The sequence below is a fragment of the Dysidea avara genome, chromosome 13 (genome assembly GCF_963678975.1).
Source record: "Dysidea avara chromosome 13, odDysAvar1.4, whole genome shotgun sequence".
In the NCBI taxonomy this organism is placed as follows: Eukaryota; Metazoa; Porifera; class Demospongiae; order Dictyoceratida; family Dysideidae; genus Dysidea; species Dysidea avara.
The window spans coordinates 7,890,614-7,911,163 of NC_089284.1; the positions used below are offsets into that span (position 1 = coordinate 7,890,614).

General features: G+C 38.1%; 3 protein-coding genes across 3 annotated transcripts in view; 1 reads left to right on the top strand and 2 right to left on the bottom strand.

The window, feature by feature from the left end:
• LOC136242214 (tRNA pseudouridine(38/39) synthase-like) overlaps positions 1-4,140 on the bottom strand; it is a 23,635-nt gene extending 19,495 nt beyond the window's left edge. Inside the window, exons 1-3 of the mRNA XM_066033638.1 lie at positions 3,650-4,140; positions 3,513-3,606; positions 3,354-3,461 (exon numbers count right to left, since the gene is read on the bottom strand). Coding sequence (XP_065889710.1) covers positions 3,354-3,461; positions 3,513-3,606; positions 3,650-3,846 — 399 coding nt within the window. The 5' untranslated portion in view covers positions 3,847-4,140. The remainder of the gene's footprint in view (positions 1-3,353; positions 3,462-3,512; positions 3,607-3,649) is intronic.
• LOC136242213 (sorting nexin-25-like) lies at positions 3,753-8,186 on the top strand. Its single transcript, XM_066033637.1, has 4 exons — positions 3,753-3,883; positions 3,937-7,123; positions 7,279-7,371; positions 7,546-8,186. Exon 2 carries the CDS (start codon positions 3,941-3,943, stop codon positions 6,755-6,757), a length of 2,817 nt encoding a protein of 938 aa, XP_065889709.1. The 5' UTR covers positions 3,753-3,883; positions 3,937-3,940; the 3' UTR covers positions 6,758-7,123; positions 7,279-7,371; positions 7,546-8,186.
• On the bottom strand, positions 8,099-10,338 carry LOC136242215 (uncharacterized). Its single transcript, XM_066033639.1, has 12 exons — positions 10,138-10,338; positions 9,856-9,905; positions 9,744-9,795; positions 9,596-9,651; positions 9,393-9,534; positions 9,249-9,327; positions 8,924-8,991; positions 8,829-8,852; positions 8,723-8,766; positions 8,569-8,662; positions 8,427-8,510; positions 8,099-8,351 (listed from the first exon to the last, which is right to left on the bottom strand). The coding sequence occupies exons 1-12, from the start codon at positions 10,237-10,239 to the stop codon at positions 8,202-8,204; spliced, it is 945 nt and encodes a 314-aa protein (XP_065889711.1). The 5' UTR covers positions 10,240-10,338; the 3' UTR covers positions 8,099-8,201.
• Positions 10,339-20,550: the final 10,212 nt, after the last annotated feature.

Here is a 20,550-nt window from a genome sequence, read left to right on the forward strand (position 1 = left end):
TTCATGCTACTTATGTATATAGTGCTCTTAGGCTGTCCATAATCTAGAAATGACAATTTTTAGCTGTTTCTGCCAATTCCGCCATTTCCGCCATTCCGCTAAATCTCCTTTCCCCAGTAACACTATTGGTTTGACACAAGTCAGAGCAAGCAATTCAAACATTAAAGTATTGGGCAAGAAGATGAACGAACGAGCAGCCTGTTAACATGAAAACAGCAGCTGTTACAACACATAACCATCAGAGAAGCACCCATTTACTTCTTTGATGGTATTGGCTGTTTTGTGGGAGCTAAGACTAAAGTGAATAGACTAAAGCAAAAACATTAAACACATAGAGGTAACAACATTACAGCTTTTAGCTGGCTGCATGTGTATACTGACAACCTAGTTTTGTGTTTTGTAAGCATTCTTATGCATGAGTTCAGTTAGTGAGGTCAAGACTCAAGTTATACACCAAAAGTTCAATACATCAAGTATAGTCACAAGACCCTAAACCATTTATTTTCGTACAACTGAGTAAGTAGTGCTTTAGGTACCATAAAATGTCTTCTGGCGGAGTGTTCACCTTGTGGGCTCAAACCCCTTCAGTTTTCAAGCATCATAGATTCCAGTAAGTGTCTATACAATATGGTTTTAACCATATAACAAACAACCGGGCAGTTTTTGTAATTGAAACCATCACACGTACAAGGCACACACTTCTTTTTGACTGCCTGTCCCAGATTTTTCTTCAATCCGGTCTCCCACCCCCCATGAGAGATACCCACCCACCTAGCCAAGGGATGCTGAGTAACCTAATCACAAGCAATTTATTTAGGCTCAATGAATGAATGGAGCCACTGACAATAGCAGGGACCTGAATCTCCTGTTAGTCCATGAATTTCCCTGTTGTTGACTTGCAAGGCCAACTCTGACCTTGCCTGGACTCCACCACACAGCTAGTGCCAGGGCTGCTACCATTACTCATACCACCAGAGTGGCATGTTACCAGGTCCACCACGTAAAGCACGCATGCATGCACGCACACACAAAGTACTCTATAAGAGTTAATTCCAACATGGCTAAAGTGACATTCTTGCTACATACTACAGAGAAGACTAATACACACACACGCACGCATATATAGCCAAATATCTATTAGGCGGTTACAGAATACATAGCAACAAAGTGGTGTAGGCAAACTATCAATCTTTCCTTTAACGGGCTGATATGCTACATCTCTACATGTAACCTCACTAGTACTAACATTTCATAGTGGCATTTATAGCATGAAATAGCTTTGGGCATGTCTGGAATACCTGTGATATCATGCCTTATCACGCCTACTTGAGGCAAGCCATTTCTTTCTTTTGGTCATTCTCATATTAATCTTTTCCTCCAGGGTAGACTGGCCCTAGTACTGTTAATAATATATGTCTTCTTAAAAATGTATGAAGCCTTCGAACATTGTCCAGTTGGTTACAAGATGAAATTTGATAATACAAAGTTCTTCAAATACAGCGAATTATAGATATCAACCAAGAAAGGATATTGTATTGTGTAGAAAGGATATTGCATTGTTACAGTGGGTGGATATTATATGTACTATGAAACCAAAAACTTTGGCCTTAAAAATAGCCGTGTTTTGAGCCTACTACAGGTGGCCACTATAACAAGGTGGTCTCATTTAAAGGTGGTTGCTAAGCGAGTTTTTTTTGAAATTTAATTGAGCAAATAAACATTTCTAAGTAGATTCATGGGAAAAAAGTCAGCAATACTTTATTCACCCAAGAATAAAGTGATGACACACTGTCACTCAGGTACAGTACGGTGTACAAACTGAGACATTGTATTTACACATGAGTTCATATGAACTCATGGTTGTATTGAGTCATGCTTACACATATACTGACCCAGATTCAAGACTATCTTCTAAGGAAATGAATCATTCTGTTACTTGTTAATTATAAAAGAGTTGATTAGCTTTAATAGTTTTTGTCCATACTTTTACTGGGGAGCCTTGGTAACTCTCTCTTAAAGGCTGTCTGAAATTAGGGTTAGACTATACACACTGGCTCTCTCTCTAAATGGTCACTATTAAAAGTTACAAGCTTAATAATTAGTACAACTAATCAGAGGGTTATCAGATGGTTGTCCAGGAAGTCCAAATGTAAAAAAGAGTCATGTGTGTGTGTGAAACTTACTGTGGCATAATAAGTTGAACTGAATTTTATCATTTTTATTTTCTGTTGACTAGGTCTGTACATTGTCTCTATTGCAAGTAACAATCTTTTAACAAGGCTTTGATCTGGCATACTGTATACAAGCACCTTTAATACAATCATTTCAAGTAATTCAACCACACCAGCCCACTAATGCAATTAACACAAATAAAGCCATGGATGACAGTATAGAAGCCATTGGTAGTGATGATTATTGCAGTGTTTACACAGTGAATGATTTGATCAGGGTAAACACTGATGTGTCTTTATTGTAGTCAAAACACAGAGTTAAAATGAAAAAGTCCAACAAGTTGGCTATTTCACTCAACTCTTATGTGTGAATAATGTACTGTGTACTGGGAAGGTTCAGTGGATGGGTGGGGAACTTAGTGTACTCTCCAACAATATATTTGATACATTCTTCTCTTCAACAGTAAAGATGTGTGTCACAATTTGTTTACCCACATAAAAAATGTCTTTTTAAAACTAAACATCCAAAAATATTAAAATGGTTTCGTAGCACTACTAAATGCATTGGTAGTTAACAGCTAAGTCATTTGCCACATTAGTACATCTAAACTGTTTTATAGTAAAATTCACCATATTGTTCCCTCAGCCATAATTAAAATTTTAACTACCAGTGGTGGTTGTTAATGTGAAGGTTAATACACGACGGGGCAACCTTTCCCATGTGATGTTGAATGTGGCTTGGTGATAGTATGGGGCGCAGAAATATGAGGCATATTACATGTGCTGGTCTGGGCTCTGCATCACCCATGGGTTGGTCTAGTTGGTATGGATAATCACACGTACAGAATGCAGATATTATTTGATATACCAGTACTTATGGTATGAAACTACTTCCTGCACCACCACAGGCCACTCCTATTAGGTAAGTGTAGAAGGTACTATAGTCCTCCGCCATTTGTAGTGTCAGAGGAGCAGTAATAATGGAAATCAACGTCATTCTTATGACACTGTTCTTATGTGTATCAATACATTCTAGTGTGCACAGATAGCAACTATATAGGTTGCTTACAACACATCAGGTCAAACCTAACAAAACTTGAGCAAACCACATGACAGTTTGCAACTAAACCAATAACAGTAGTACATGTATCTACAGACTTGTCTACACATAACAGCAGGTACCTGTCCTAAAGCACTGACTCCAGCGTCTGTTCGTCCACAGCACACAAAGTTGCAGCTCTTGACATCTTCTATTAGTTTTGTCTTCACCATAGTCTCAACCAGTTTTCCCTGCAACAGCAAACAATATGACAAGTTGCTGAAGCATGGGCAGCTACCTACCTGCACGGTGCTGTCCGTGCTCTTCTGAGCTTCAAATCCGTTGTATCTCCAGCCGAGGTAAGCTACCTTAAGCGCTATGCGCCTCTGCTTGTAGCTATAAAACACGGGTTATTGAAACTCTCTAATAGTAGGCTCACTTTAAAAAGTTGAAAACCTTCCTCTTTGATTTTGAGACTAATGCCGGTTCTTTTGATACTTCCATCTTGTTTTTTATCGTTAATTCACGTGTGGCCCCATCAAAGTCTTGTTGAGTAGACATAAGGCGCCGAAGACTCGTCCGAAGAAACCATGTGACAAGCATAAATAAGTTATATTCGAAAATATTAGAATACATGATTGAGGTCAAAACAATGCAAATCCTGCAGACCTAGGTGAGAAGCTAGAACGCATTACTGTTGCATTGTTTGTATTTTTCCTATTTTAGGTGAATGGGCATGTTTGGGCTTCGTGTGCAAGCCTTTATGGCACTTGGCGCGTTGGTGGCCCTCTACAACTATACACCCTATTTGCTTTACTTCCTCCTGTTTTGCCTAGCTGTAGTATCGGGAGTTGGACTCACTTTACTGCAAGGCTTGTACAAGCTGCGTAGACTAGAAACTTATCCTGGTCTCCCCCATCCCATAATTGCTAAAATTTTAAGAAGAATGAAACTGTATCCAAAAGCCAGGCCACAATGTGTATTACTGTCAGCAAACTTTGACAGTAAACTGCAGGAGATCGTTGACCTCACTATCAAACACCATTTAGTTCAAACTTACCAAGTCAAAATTGGCAGTGATCAGGAGAGTTATTTCCGATGCATTATGCCAGAACTGTGGAGCTTTTTGTCAGCGCTACACCAAGGAATCAGTAGAATAGACATGGTTAAATTACTGGCCCAGGATGCTGTCCAGTCGCTCAGAGAACACCACCAGAATGTCCGACAGCAGCAAGTAGCAACTGGCAAGTCCACAGCGAGTTTCCGTTTTCTCTTCAATTCTGAGAAATTTTCATATCTTCAGACTGCAGAAAGAGAACTTGACTTTTTACGACAGCTTAGTGATGTACTGTTGTGTACCTTTTTGCCGAAGAATCTCTTGCATTGTACAGCCACGAGAGTTCTCATTCGTGAGTACCTGGCATGTCAAATTTTGCAGCCAACCATTGAGCGACTATGTGATCCAGATTTTATTAATCAAAAGCTTCTGGCTTATCTGAACAGAAGAGAAGGAACAGCCAAATCTGCTCAGAGAAATTATGCAGTTTTTACCACCTTTGAAAACTTTATGAAGCATTTAAGAGATTGTAAAGACCCTGAAGAGTTGAAATACTTGAGAGAATACATCATCACAGATATTATACAGGCAAAAGCGGTGCATAAAATGAAGTGTTCACGCAGTACAGGGATACAAGAGATGAAATTCCCAATTCCAATTCCAGCCCAGAAGGCAGAAATGCTAATGAGTCGGACCAATCTGCCTGGGTACATTAAAAAGTTGGGATTGGCTAAAGACCGATGTGAAAAGCAAATCAAGGAGCTGTCTGGGGAGGACTACTCCCCGCAAGAACAGGGTGCCATTGCTCAGATACCTTTCGAGTATATCATGACAAGCGAGAAAGGTATAACTTTTCTGCTACAGTTTCTAGAGAAGAGACACTGTCACTTGTTGTATTGCTGGATCATCATAGAGGATTTGAAATCTTGCAAGCAAGATGAGATAAGAGATAAAGCACAACACATATATTCGCAGTTCTTGGCACCCACAGCAGAGAGCCACATTGATCCTGACACTAGTATTGTCATTTCTATTGAGATGTACCTCGATGGAAGTGACGAACACTACACAGCTATGTTTGAACTACAGGAATACATTTATACTGAGATACATGGAAAGTATTATTATAGTTTTCTGTGTAGTGAAGAGTACAGTGAGTTGAAGGAGCAAATCTCCAGTGAGCGAGCTACAATCAACAGTCTGATAGCAACACATCAGCATGGTGCTGGCACTGGTGGGGCTGATGATGGGAACAAGCACAAACAGAAATTGAAAGCTTTGAAGAAAAAGCATGAAGAAAAATCTGAAGAGATGGTTGCAATATCATCAGAACCGTCTGCTGGCCTTGAACAAAGAAAAAAGTTGTTGGAGAAAGATTTGGGTAATATTTCACACGAGATTTCTCAAATTGAACACTACTTAGAACACACAGACCAGTATTATGATACAATTGGTGAGTGGATAGTTACAGTGTTCTCAGTTGATGTAGAGGAAGCAAACTCCAAAGATCCACTATTTGTACTTCTAGTTCAACATTTGGAATCGGTCCATGAAGAGACCCAGCGTGTTAGAAATCTCAGCTCATCTAGTGATGAATTTGAAATTCTCCACAGTAGACATGAGGAGTCGCTGTCACCTCCAGTTGACACTGCTAGTGAGAACTTGCCACGGATGAGGGATGGCTGGGTGGTTGGGAGGAGACTTAGTGAGTTTGAAGAACTGCACACCAAGATTGCCCCCCTGTGTGGGCATCACTTAAAGCTACCAACACAAAAAAGGCAGAGTTTCCTACCCAGTTTTGGGGACACTAAAGAACTGGTTAAAAAACAATGGGAAACTTATCGAGAACAACTACAAGATTATATAAACAAAGTGACGAACTCTCCAGTTATAATGGAAAGTGAATACATGTTTCACTTTTTAAGTTCGGCTTCAGATAACTTTCGTAAGAGCAATGAAATCCTAAAACGATCTGCCCTAGCTAGCTTACTACACTTCCGCGACCATAGCAGTGATGATGCAATTGTAGAACCCATCTATAGTCTATTTATTGAAGTGTTTGAGCTGGAGAACTTTACAGGGATGGTTCGTAAACAGTTGATTGATTTAATACAGTTTACATTTGGGACAAGTATTATCCGACAGGTACATGAGACCGTTTCATGGATGGTATCAGAACCAATGTTGATTTACTACTTAGAAAACTACCGAGAAGCTATGTGGCCCGATGGTGACCTGAATACATCTCTGGTGACACGTAGCGATGAAGAAAAAGCTGAAACAAAGGAGTTAGCCCGAGAGAAATTATTAAAAAATATGTCCATTGTTATGCAGACTTTAATCAGTAAGAACAAGTGCCAAGTCGGATTGAAAAAGATCTTTGATGCCTTCCAGGATAGCCGAGCAAATAAACAACTATTTTATTCTATCCTAGAACTTTGTGTATGTGCTTTAATTCCAGAACTGAGAGAGATTGACGTTGGAACATGACCTATGTAAACACTTTACCGCCAAATTATTTATTAAATTAAAACGCGTCTAATTAGTAATTTTTAAATGTCACAAGTCGCGAAGTTTAAACACTGGTAGATGGTGTCAATTTCGACCGCTTGAAGCCCATGGCTAGACCTTTTAAAGTACTTATCCCGGAGCAAAAAAAGCAATTTGGTGTGGTCGCAAGAAACCTTCGACTACTTCGGGACGACATACAAAAGCGCTATGGACTCAATAACGACTTCAAAATTTGTTTACCAGATGGAACAGCCATTGACGACGAAGAATACTTCGCTTTTCTCGAACCACAAACTTTACTAATAGTACGACGGGGCAATCCAATACCTGACAATCTAATTTCCGGTAAGCTATGTTTGTTTTCCTTTTCGTTAGTAATGTTTCAATATTATTGTCATCATGCATTGACCAAAAAATATGCCTGAGTAGCAATTCAAAACGCGTGCTAGGTGAATACCATTAAAGTACTTAATACACTGACTTAACATTGTTATCACTAGATGGTGGTAAAGAGGTGGTTGGCAGGACACAGACTAAAGCATCATTACTGAAGATTGTAAAAGTAAATGGAGATGTTAGCTGGGATTGGGCAGGTGAGAAAATGTTTGTCTTTTGAGTGCAACCCTGTGGCTGTGTCTGTCAAACGCCACAATTGCTTTTAGATTAGAACTGTGGTGGATCTAGACCAAGCCTTGAGCCCTTCCAAGTGTGTTAAATGACTATGAATTTCTGTTGATTAGTGACACATTTGCTTTTTGTTTTTATAGCTCAGCCAATTTCTTCTTCATCCAGTCCACAAACAGCTGTAGTTCATCCTCAGGGCATAAGGACAACTTCATCGAATGAAGCTACCAAGCCATTACAACATATTCCCTATATCCCGCCTCCCTCCCAACCTGTTGAAAGTTACTGCACTACAAGTTCCAGATTTTCGTCATCATATCACCCAATGACCACAGTCCATCATATTACACAGCAACAGTTGGTGGATACACTTTCAAATCGTGGGTTGCTGGAATTACAGCAGCAACAATTGCAGTTGCGACAACAACAGAAACAGCAGCAACTTTTACAGCAACAACAACAGCAGCAGTTTCTGTTACCCACCAACTCACAAACTGGTGCTGTTTTACAGCAACAACCAGCTCAGCAGCGTTACGTCTTGCAACAGCAAGCCAAAGTGTTGGAGAGAAACTATTATCGTGTCCTTCATTGTCCATCAGGCCATGCTGGCTCAGGTCAAGTGCCTGGACGCCCTCAGCCATAACCACTTGTTTATACTTCTTTTGCAGTAATCACTGGTATAATATATTATATGAATTGAAATAAAAATCATGTCATTTTTTAAACTAAAAAACAGTCTATGATTGTACATACATCTTTTTAAAAATAATAATTTAAAATTTTACTGTTGAACATTAAATTAAGGATCCAACGTTCTGGGTGGGGCCAACTGTTTACATTTCAATTTGGAACAGTTACTTTTGATGCCTAGTGATCTGTAGATAATTTTCTTGCCCAATAATAAAACGTCTATCCACGTGAATTTGCCCATTTGTACCATACAGTGACCCTATTGGAAAATATACAATATATATTCATTTGCTGTCTTACGGTATCAACAAGACACTTGATATATTGTACATACCTTTCTCCAGCCAGGATTCTGGGTACAGTAGAATGCTGTGTGTGGATTGGTCAGGTCTTTCGTGGATATTGGTACAATGTGGCTCTGTGGAGAGTGTGATTTGGTAAACTTTGATGGTGTGTGAACAAGCAACATGACATACCCGAAGTTTTGTCCTCTCTCTTTCAATGACACCTGTCGCTTCATTAAACCTTTCTTGGTCAGTTTCCCACTGTTTTCCAAAGTTGCTCATAATTCTGAAGTAGACATAAGCATGAAGCGTAGTTGCGTATAAGGTTACAAATATGAAAACTTACTTTTTTTCCCACGCTGGGGTTTCTTTATCCATCCTTGGATAGTGCTATAATGTACGTAAAAAAGCCAATGAAATATAGTACCATACAACTGGATAGTATTACTTACTTCTTTGAAATTCTTGACTAAAACCTGTAAAAGGGCATGAGAAAAGAAGAACACAATGAAATGGATTGACAATGAATTGTAATTTTAAACCATACCAGGTAACTGTGGAGACTAAAGCTTTTTCCAATCACCAGCAGTGGAGTGAAAGGATGCAGTATCAACTCTATATGAAAACAAAACATGCATGTGATCCCGTCCATTAAAGACTAGGCTCAAAGCCCACTCATTTTAAGGCTTGCAGAACATTTTCACAGTTTGTTAATTCATACAATTCCAATGCAATTAACTACTTAATGGGTGGTATGAATTAAAAATTGAATTGCACACCAGGTAATGTTTCTATAATTAGTATATTATTGGCCAACAATGGAATATGCAGAGTACCATCTGTTTGTATTATAATATCCCCTGATATCTTACCTCTTAGATAAAAGAACAACGAAGCTCCTGGTATGAACGGACCATTTCTGTATTGCTGATGTACTAAACATAGCCCCATCTGCATTTAAAAATATCAGTCAGTTATAGTGTTTCTGGGTGGAGTGTGTGCATGTATAAACTTACCGTCATAAGGTTGTATTTCTTTCCATCAAGTTCACCATTCTCAACTTTGACTAGTATCATTCCTCGGAGGCTACCATCTAACTTTCTCCGTGCCACAGCAATGTGTGAATAATTGTTTATTACTCTTTGAAATTCTCCTAGTCTGTTCACAAATAGATACCAAATATATCGGACATACCAAATATAAAGTTGTTTATGCTTACGAGACATCACTCTCCATCATTGAAGCAGAGAATTGATATAGATCCATGATGGCCAACTATGGTGAGAAGAATAAAAATTATTCATGTAAACAGGAAAAGCTTTTCTATATACAGCTTAGCACCAGGGTGCAACCTCCTGTTATCTCACCTTGTCCAACAAGTTGGTGGCACATATGTGGGTCTGCAGCTCTGAAGAGTTGCTACAGAAGCCAAACAAATACCATAAAAGTACACAGATCACAGAGTACACTAGTGATTACCTCAGTCCATTGTAAGCAATGTTCAACTGGACAAAAAACTTTCCAATAAACTAGATAGAAACAGTAAACACACCATTGATCAAAGATTTCGTTACAATATACTACAATCAAGAGGTCAGCATATATAGTGTGTTCAACAATTCAGTGTGTGTAGGCGTGGCTATTTTGTGTGGTGTAAAGTCAACCGTGTTAACACTGCAAATGCTCTTTTGTACGTGAACAGTGTAGGTGTATACAGCGTGACACGAAATAATTATGTTACGACGATTGCACGCGGCTCACCACTGATAAAAGTCTTCCCAGTCTCAAGATCGTTTTGAGCAGGAACAATACAAATGTCCAGAACATCGTTGCGTATGCTATTCTTACTAAGAAAATCAGCATATCTCGACTGCGGCAACTGACGGGACTGAATCAATGCAGCATTTTTATAATTCCCTCTTGTTGCCTTTCTTGTATGGTCTCGGCAGCACGTGAATGGCTTTATTGACTAATTACGTCAGGTGAGTTGCCTAGTAGCGCATACACATTCCTAATGTGCTGCTTAGCATGTTATTGTATTTCTAAATCTTCGCTTATGGGAACAGCAAATAGTTATCACAATTCCTTACATTTTTGTTACACTATACTGATTCTTATGTAGACTGTAAGGCTGTCCTACTAGCAATTGTATGAGAAGCCAGCCATTACTGCTACATTGATTGCCTAGCTTTGCATAACTAATGTAAAAAACTTTCAGGCTGTGTGCATATGCATTTCTATATATGGACTAATGATTATAGATGTAGCAGCATAGTCAGTTAGTAGCTATAGTCAGCCTACAAATAGCTACTCTTAAGAAACTGTGTTGAGGTGGCTCTGTAAGTGTAACCGTATTCTGAGCCCTGGCATATGTGGTATTACCGTGTTCCGGCTATATTCTCATCATTGCAGCTGCTTGCAGAGTTGGATTCATGCCGGCATGGTCTGCTTGATGTTGTTCAATTATAGCAGTCAACGTGCCATCAAATGTTGCAATGATGATTAGCTCTAATCTGCATAGTCATTTCCATGAGTGATGCTTGAGCTTATGAGGTGATCATCACTTGATGTAATGACACAAATATAATGGCACAATTAACTGCCCGCATGTGGATTTGTGACCATGCATAAAACCTAGGCAACTGTACAAGGGCAAGGTCCCTTGATTCTGTTTCAGCGCCTCAGTCAGTGTTTCTTGTCCTTGGCTTCCCCATATAGCTACCGTATGGAGCCCCCCCCCCAAAAAAAAGTCCCTGCACTGGACCTGCACTACAGTTACAACACTTTGCTTAGACATCCAAGTTCCATCAGCTCACTCACTACACTCAGAGTCAATCATATTAAAATGCGTGCCAGCTGATACAATTACACGTATAACTAGTAATACACCTCATGGCTATAGCATCCAATGCTATTCATGATCGATTTACATTTTGGTCCTTTCATCTTTAATTCCAGCAGGGCTTCCTTGCTGTACAGGGCTTCCAGGTAGGTAGTAAACAAGCTAGTGCTATTTATATTGTGAAAGATCACTGTAGCTGTTTGGTAGAATGTACCCCGCTAGAAAGCAACTTTAATTTGCACTATTTATTAAAGAGCTAGAAAGGTACCATAAACATAATGATAGTTATTGTTTTGGATGGCATCTAAATATGCACTAATGACCGATTACGTGCCATGCAATGTACATGCCTATATGTATATTATACTGACGCTGCAGTTAGCTATCAAACTTGAAGCCTGTATAATATGAGAGTATTAATATAACACATTCTGTGTAATTGTGCATAGCTAATTTAATCGCAATTGTCACATAATTGATAGGGGTGATCAAAAGTTAATCGGTATATGTAAGTTGTTTTCATAGCACCAAGACCACTCCTGGTTCCATAAATTGTATGCCTTGCCATATTCCTAGTTGGTACATGTCATCACAGTCTTTATTTTGACTAGCTATATCCACTCAACTATATCTTTGCTGAGAATACATATAAGGATACAACCAGCTTTATGTGTCAGTCACACAGGTTGGGTATAGAATTTGATTACTGGGTAGCTATTGACAGTTAGAGGGATGATTACTCTGATTTAAGAACTCGTATCGTATTTTCGGCCAGTGCTGCTGCTATAACTACCCCCATTTCCTTCTGACTACAACTCCATTTGGCGGTAGTCACCAAGTGGTGCTCCCTGTTGGCGTCCGCCCACCAGTGTCAGCAATTACTGTATTAATCAATGTTAAAATTCTGTACTCCGACTGACATAGTCACTGATATAACCACACAGTTTATAATTTTATGTATAAGAATCTAGCCGGTTATATGCCTACATACATAAATGCTGTTTACCATGATTTAGTGCCAGAAATTCACTTGATACCTTAAGTAACATGAAAATGTATATATTCAGCACAATACTGTAAAGTGCATAAGCTAACTAGCTACCTGCGTAATATATATTGCATGGTGAATGTAATATGGGAAGCAAATATCTTCGATAGGCTGATGTTCACAAGCAAACCGTAAGTAACTAAATGTTTCAATATAACTATTAAATAGCTAATATAAAAGGCACATCTATATATCACTAATAGACATAAACTTTGATGCTATTGTAGTGGGTCTTCTTAGTACTATAGAGCAGCTATATACTGAAGCCACTATATCGCCTGAGGGGAATATCCATACAGGATGTAGAAACTGATGTTTCTCAATAAGCTATATATGCTATACAGCCGGAAAAACATGTACACAGAAATCCACCATTGAAATACATTGGTAATCTGAAGCTCCAGTTCATTGTACACATGGATGCATTGCCATGCAAACATTGTGCTAAACTATTTAGACTTAGTGCTGGATTGTAATGATGACATAATAAAAAGGTTGTATTATGACATGAACTGATGTAAAAGTCAACAAGTGTCAGATGATGCTGTAAGATTACACTACATGAGACAACGAGGAGTTCCACACCATCATATACTATACCTTTTTCTCTGATAGATAAGCATACACCTGTAGCATGCACCCCCCTAAAATATCTCAGTAGCACCCCACAGGTCAAGTACTATACCTCACTAACTCTGGATTCATGTGTGGGCTAAGGTATACTGACTTGGTCGTAATGATACATATCTTTTTAGCAAGTATGTGTCTTATGTCTGTGAAACATGAAATATTCTGTGAAACTACAATTAATGTGTATTTTTTAAGTCAGTGTGTAGCTTATACCACTAATACATCACACTCAGTGAGACTTCTATTCTCACAGTGTATCACCCCACTCTGTTGAGTTCCATACATTAGATTACTATAGTATCAGTGACATACATGTATCTACTTTTAATTAAACGATTATGTCACACGCCTGAAACTATTCATGACATTTCTGAATGTGGCTTGAATGTGAGCCGGTGTTTAGGCTACCTGCCATGTTAACTATACTGATAATGACTGACAAAACCTATAATAGCTAGTTTAGTAGTCATGCACCTGACTGAGGAAGTCTATACTTCACCAAATAACCGTTACACATCACTAACAACTTGTTCAGCAAATCAAATTTACTCTCTATACTTATATACACAGATGTGTTACATTAGCTAAGTGGGTTAACCAATAATCTATGCAATATTTAATTCATAGCATAGTTATGTATACTGTATGGTTTGGCTGTGTACACATCAGTAGCTTCAGTGCTCCACCATTCACATTACTGCTATGTTTTCACAACACATTTAGTTGCCACCTAGAAACTATAGCATACATTGCATGCATTTCAGCACTTCAATGTGTCTTCTCAAGTGCCTATCTGTATCATAAAGAATTCAAAACTTGGCATAGTATTAACATTACATGCATTTATCCCTCCCATACTATGCAGCTGTATATATGTACAGTTGCCAGTGTACTGGCTGACTATTCCATACATGCACGTTTGTAGGGATCAGTATATGCTCATAACTCAAGATGGCCATGTTTAGCTAAAGTGCATGATGATGTCAGTAGGTACCTACATTTGCTAGTGTCTTGCAACTTCCGCAGTTACCATTATAATGATTGGTACAGCTGTTTCCATGCATTTATGTTAACTTTTTAACCAAATTCATACCGGTATTGTGCAAAGTATATCCATATTTTCATCCACCACCAAAGCAACCTGGTACACACGAGTGCACACTCTGTGTGTACACATGCGTGTGTGTGAGTGTGTGTAATTGTGTGTAATGTACATGTGCATATGTCAGTGTGTAGTGTGTGTGTGTTGTGTTGTGTTGTGTGTGTGTGTGTGTGTGTGTGTGTGTGTGTGTGTGTGTGTGTGTGTGTGTGTGTGTGTGTGTGTGTGTGTGTGTGTGTGTGTGTGTGTGTGTGTGTGTGTGCATGTGTGTGTGTAACAAATAGCTATGTTTAACTTGTCTTGCTATCCTTCTAACTTATTTGTTTGTTAGAGTAATGTGTATATCTATAGCTCAGTGTACTATTCTATTTGCTCAGTGTGATCAATGATATATGGTTACATAGCTGATGGCAGTTGATGGCTTTATCAGTAAAGGGATACAATGGGAAAGTAAGTAACTGCCTCATTTTTTCTCATATGGCAAACATACAACATGTGTTATCACACCACTTGTTAAAGCCATTTACTCAGCCTAACTCACACAAATAAACCGGTATACTCATATCAAATGCATGTACAATTGCATTGAATTACAGTTTTGCTAGCAAACAATACTGATTGGAATTCAAAACAGCTGTAATCTGTATCTATTGGTTCAGGGGCGGGTGGAGCAGGCCAAAAAGTGAGGGGGCCAGGCCAGCTGTAAGTTGAAGACCAAAAAAAAAAAAAAAAAAAGGTCACAGCCTGCTGACAATAGCTGCTCTCCACCAATTACATCTCCTTATTTATAACTACACATACGTAGCTAAGGAATTTGCTACACTGCTTCTCTGAATACTGTGACTACTCTATTAGAATATCCTGATCCTGACTGTTCTATTAGAGTATCTCGATCTTTTCTTGCAAACAGCGTCCCAAAAAGTGGGGGGGCCATGCCCCCTGGCCCCCCCGTCTCCACCGCCTATGTATTGGTTGATTCACAGACTGTAAAACTTAAGTACTAGGGCTGGGGATAGCATGAACGAATTTGGAATGGCAGTATATAGCATCACCATTCATAATTGGTATTCGCTATCATTTGAAACACTGAGCAATAATTAACACTGTATAATGTATGCAAACTGACATGACCTACAACACAAATTAAACATTTTTTAGAGCACACAATTACATTGCTTGGCATACCCTTATAGCCAGTCAAACAGTACCTTCATGGCAATAAAACCTCCTTACATCTCTCCTTGAAGGCAATATACATAAGTAAATGCCATGCACTAGTTGAATTTTTACTCATGAACAATGCTACTATAGCTACTAGCTGTAGCAATTTCACTAAGTATCATCCAGCCCGGCTAAGATTTTGTGGCTATAGCCACAACTTCATGATGCAGACATACATGTTTATGCAGACCTCCCATTCATGATCATGCAGTTGTTATTGTTGACTTTCAAACACATTTTTAGCTTGACTTCATTGGCTCCTTGGTGGCAATGGTGGTGGTCAGACATGACTTACATACACTCCTGGTTGAGCAACATGGGATGTTGTGAGAATCTTTCAAGTGTTAACTAAAAAACTACTGTTGAGACACAAAGGAACACACACAGAGAGTCACATAACATGAAGGTATTCTAGCAGTGTGGATGGTAAGAATGAAAAAGTTGAGGTGATACCTTGTAATTCCAATAGGAGTGAAATGAAAAAGTATTTGAATTCCAGACAAGACAAGAATAAATCTATATATAGCTAAACTATGTGGAAAACCTTTCAATACTAAATAGTCACATCCAGGAAGACCATTAGTAAGCAACTGAATATTCTAGCTCATAATCAAATTATACAGACTCACCCATGGTGATAGTCAACTTGACAACACTGAAGTGATTCACTAATTGTATAGCAACATTGTTGGAAATATTAGTGCATGACGTATCTGTACTCATCATCATGACCTTAAGTACTGTAGCTATATAGTACACTTCTATATCATCACACCAGCTATGATACAGCTGCATATACCTATACATCATATTGAATCAATAAAATAATATAAAAACAATTATTGAAGTTTGTCTGGCATTAGGCAAAAAGTACACATGTACCAATATGTATTATTTTTCATCTACTTTTACAAAACTACACATACACACGTAATCATACGTATACATATACAATGTTCAAATGAGTAACACAATACATATACACATACACGTACTCACAAGCAGTGGATATGCATGCATGAGGAAGGTTGATGCAGTTACATAGCTACGCAGGTGTTGTGAATACAAGTGCTACACATGATGTCAAGTGTCTAAACAATGCAGAGAGATTAAGTTGTACATTGTTGGTGTATAGATTACAGCCAAAACCAGACAATAGAATAGCTAAGACACAGTACAGTAGTCCAGATGAAGTCTTCATACTACAATTGAATCACTAATCTAGCTATATCATCAGCACTCAGCCAGTGAATGATCTAATTGAATTTGTATTGACTGACAAATACAGCAAGATGAAATATTATACTCTACATATTTTGCTAACACAAATAAGGGGTCTGTTTACATTTCCTGAGCATAGCCATATTGTACACATCAGTAAAAATTTACTGTATCATGTTATACATATACGTAGCTCTGCATACATCTAAATTAGTTTAAACTGAGTATGGTTTTAAAAGCTTTGCAGCATACTTTTAAAAGATTTTTATATCTAATTAAATAGCTAGTAGGAGAATTCCCACTGCATGCAATGGGTAAGGGAAAACTGCTTTGTTTACAAACTCATAGCATAGCTCTTACAAACCCTATACTCGATTCATGGAAACTAAAAACTCACTAGTAGCTATATCAAAGAATACAACTATATAGTATCCAGACAGAAACATGAACAATGCACCACTATAGCTATCCAAGGAGCAGTATTGACTATGTACAGTGGATACTTTTATGCTAAATTCATGAGTGTGGCTGAAAAGAAATCCTACAGCAATGTCAACAGTATATATTGAAAAGGTTATGCAAAAACAGAAACCTCAGATTAAATAACATTCATACAAAATGTCATTACTATTTTTAAATTGCGGAGTGCTGTGATTATATTACATGACTGAGTGCCCATGTTCTTTTAACACAGTAGCTATTATAGCAGAGTGTACAATGCTCTTAGTGTTTCAGTTAATTCTTAAAATATTATGATGAAAAGCTGTTTTAGTAGCAGTTATATGATCAAGAATATTTGTTCATAATACTTCCTAAATAATTGCTGATCCCCACTTTTAATAGAAGCCAACAAGTGCCACATTTGAGTCAAGTTTGCATATGTGTGGCTCTTGTATTCAAAATATATACCAAATGTATTTTGAATACAAGAGCCACAATCAATTCCATTCTGGTACACAATCATGCAGCATCCTTATATGCTAATAAACTCTTGTACGGGTAATAATAACTGAAATAAAAAAGGACTTCATGAACTCTGCTTATATGCTGAATTTGAGCTGACAGATGCTTCCATTTGGTGACACAGATGCATTTTGGGACTATCCTACATTGTGTATACTGTGACATGTGTATGTACTAAACTATTAACATTTGGTATGTGTGTGGAACTAAACTGTTATTGCATATACACATCCAAAGTCTGTGTTGATTGTAGCCTTAGTCACACAACTTTGGTCTTGTAAGTGCTCTTATAGGCTTGGTGAACAATAACAATATATCTGAAACTAGGGTCTAGTTAGCAGCACCACTGAGTAACAACAAGGTTGCCTTAAAAAGGTGTAATACTGCCAGTACAGTGGGTTGATTATCAAAGCGTCCTCATCATCATGTTAATAAACGACCTTAGTTAGTAGTATACTCTTGGTGGTACATGGATTGTCCTAGCTATAGTGTGTTTATGATGTTCAAATCATTATCCGCATGCATGAGAACTGACTCAATACTGTATGTTGTGGTCTCACAAACTTTGTATATAAAAGCCGTCTGTCCACAATGTAGCAATGGATTGATGAACAGGTATTGGCTGTGCAATATGGGATGTTTTAAAGACTTACACTGACTTCAAACTGTCAACTAAACAGCTGGCGTGGTGTTATTGTAGGGAGTCTAGGAACACACAGAGTTGCAGCCGGATATGCTGCGGACACTGCGTGCAAACCGAAACCATGTAGTCAACTATGTTCCAATGGAGGTTAAGTGGAAAAGATAATTTCATTTTCAGACAAGACAAAAGTGTGTCCACAGTTGAAAACAATAATGTTATGGCTTCTAGTTACATCCAGGGAGACCATTAGTAGCAGTATTCCAATGATCAAATTATACAGACTCACCCATGGTGATAGCCAACCTGTCAACACTGAAGTGATTCACTTATATTGTATAATAATTGTATCTACGTGCTCATCATGATGATCTTACTGCAGTACACTTCTATGCCATCACATCAACTGCTATACACTGACTGTAGTGCTACATGTGTAATGCTCAGGCCTTTTGATAAAAACAATGTAGCCAAGACATGTATGTGTGTTTAGTATGTTCAAGTTTGTAGTGTATTATACAGTGCTAGCTATGCATAGTCATGCTGGATGGCTACTACACCATGAAGGATAGTTTGCACATTCTTCACTTTCTTGTCTCTGTGTACTGAGTTGCAATGAGAAAACACTGAAAAGTGGCCCATCTACAACAGACATGCAACTGGTTTCTTGAACACAACTTCTTCCAAGGACTTTCTTTGGAAAGTTTCTTGTTGTGGTCCTGCATGGTTGTGTACCACAAAATTACAGGCATACTAAATGGACCTGAGGCTTTGGATATTCAAGACTGACTTTACAAACTGAAATGGGTAGTGTTCAAACTGGCAGTGTCACAATTTGATAGTCAAGTACTGTTTTCTTATACATAGTACAGTTGACTACCTCAAGGATATTGTTAGTCCAGAACATTATACGAAGATTTCTTAGGTAAATGTGTAACTGCAGTTTTACAGTAGATTGCAATTTAGAAGAGGATTAGTGAAGAGTCCCTCAAGTCAGTGAGGTTAGCTGATACAAATGTGACTATATAGCCTAATACACATCGCTTCATCACATCATTGCCTCACCTGTCATTGATTCCTCAGAACACAAAACAAACAACCTCTCAATGTCAGAAATTAAAATGAGTCACATGGGTAATAATTGTTGTATTGGATATACATAGTCAAAACTACCAAGTTTGGCCAGGAGTACATATGCATACAATATAGTTGTATGTGGAGCCATTATTGCTAGCTACCTCTACATGCTTTTAATTCCTTATATGGACATGAAAGCCTCTATGTGTCAGCAATGCCAATGACAAATCAAAATACATGTAATTGTCAGATACAATTCCATGGAGACTGGAACATTTTCAACATGGGGGGCCTGGGCAGTTTATAGACCCAATCCTTTAATGATCACATTAAGGTACGGAATTTCCCATTGGTGAAGCAGGTTGTTTAGAACAGTGGTGAAATAACTATGCATGCAACAGTATATACAGAGGTCATGTAAATAGAAATATTATGAACATACTCGTCTTTTTTACCAGCAAAGTTTTGATGAATCCTATTGGATGTTTTATTACAGTAACGTGACTATTCTATTAGAATATACTTCAGTTTTCTGCATACACACCTGCTATATAATTTTGACCATTCTCATTATTCTTAGAAGGGCTCAGTTCTTTCCCCATGCTCTTTCTATCATTGCCTTAAATTTGCTTAAGATCTTGTTTAAATATGGTCTGCCTTGACTGAATACACTCAATAGCTGTAGCCAACAAGAGCTCATGAAGTCTGCAAAATCAAAACTACCATTGTAAGAGTATGGCTATAGCTCAAAGTATATACTAAAGGACAAGTGGACACGCTTTCTTTGATAATGTATATTGCTAAATCATGACTGTTAGCTGCAAGGTTTCCCACAGTAAAATATATAGTCATGGGTGCACACATGGCTCAAGGAATTGTGGTGACTGGTTTCCAAACTTATACTGCTGCACACACACTCATATAGCATGCAGCATGCTAGATCTAAGGGTCTAAAGGCATTCTCCCATAAATTATGCTGAATCTGGTAGGGCAATTATCACAAAAACATTAAAAGCTGACATTTTATGTATAGTATTCTTCTACTATAGAGTGGCTTTATGTAACAGTTCTAAACTGAAGCCACTATTAACTTAGTTAGCTGACTGATGCACTATATATATAAAGAAAGGGAATGTCCAGACAGGATGTAGAAAGATGTTTCTCAATAAGCTGTATATAGGATGAAGTCAGTGAAAACATATACACAGAAATCCACCATTCATGTGACATGCTCTGTAATTCTGAAGCTCATCTACCAAACTGGTGAGGTTTGCACTGTAAAAAATAAGTAGTGAAATCTGGTGGTAAGATTGTGATCATCACTGGATTTCTTAGTAACGGTCACCAAAATTTCCAGCGATGTTCACAGATTTCACTATTTATTTTTACTGTGTACTGCTGGTTAATATGGTGACAAAAAAGCTTAGTACATA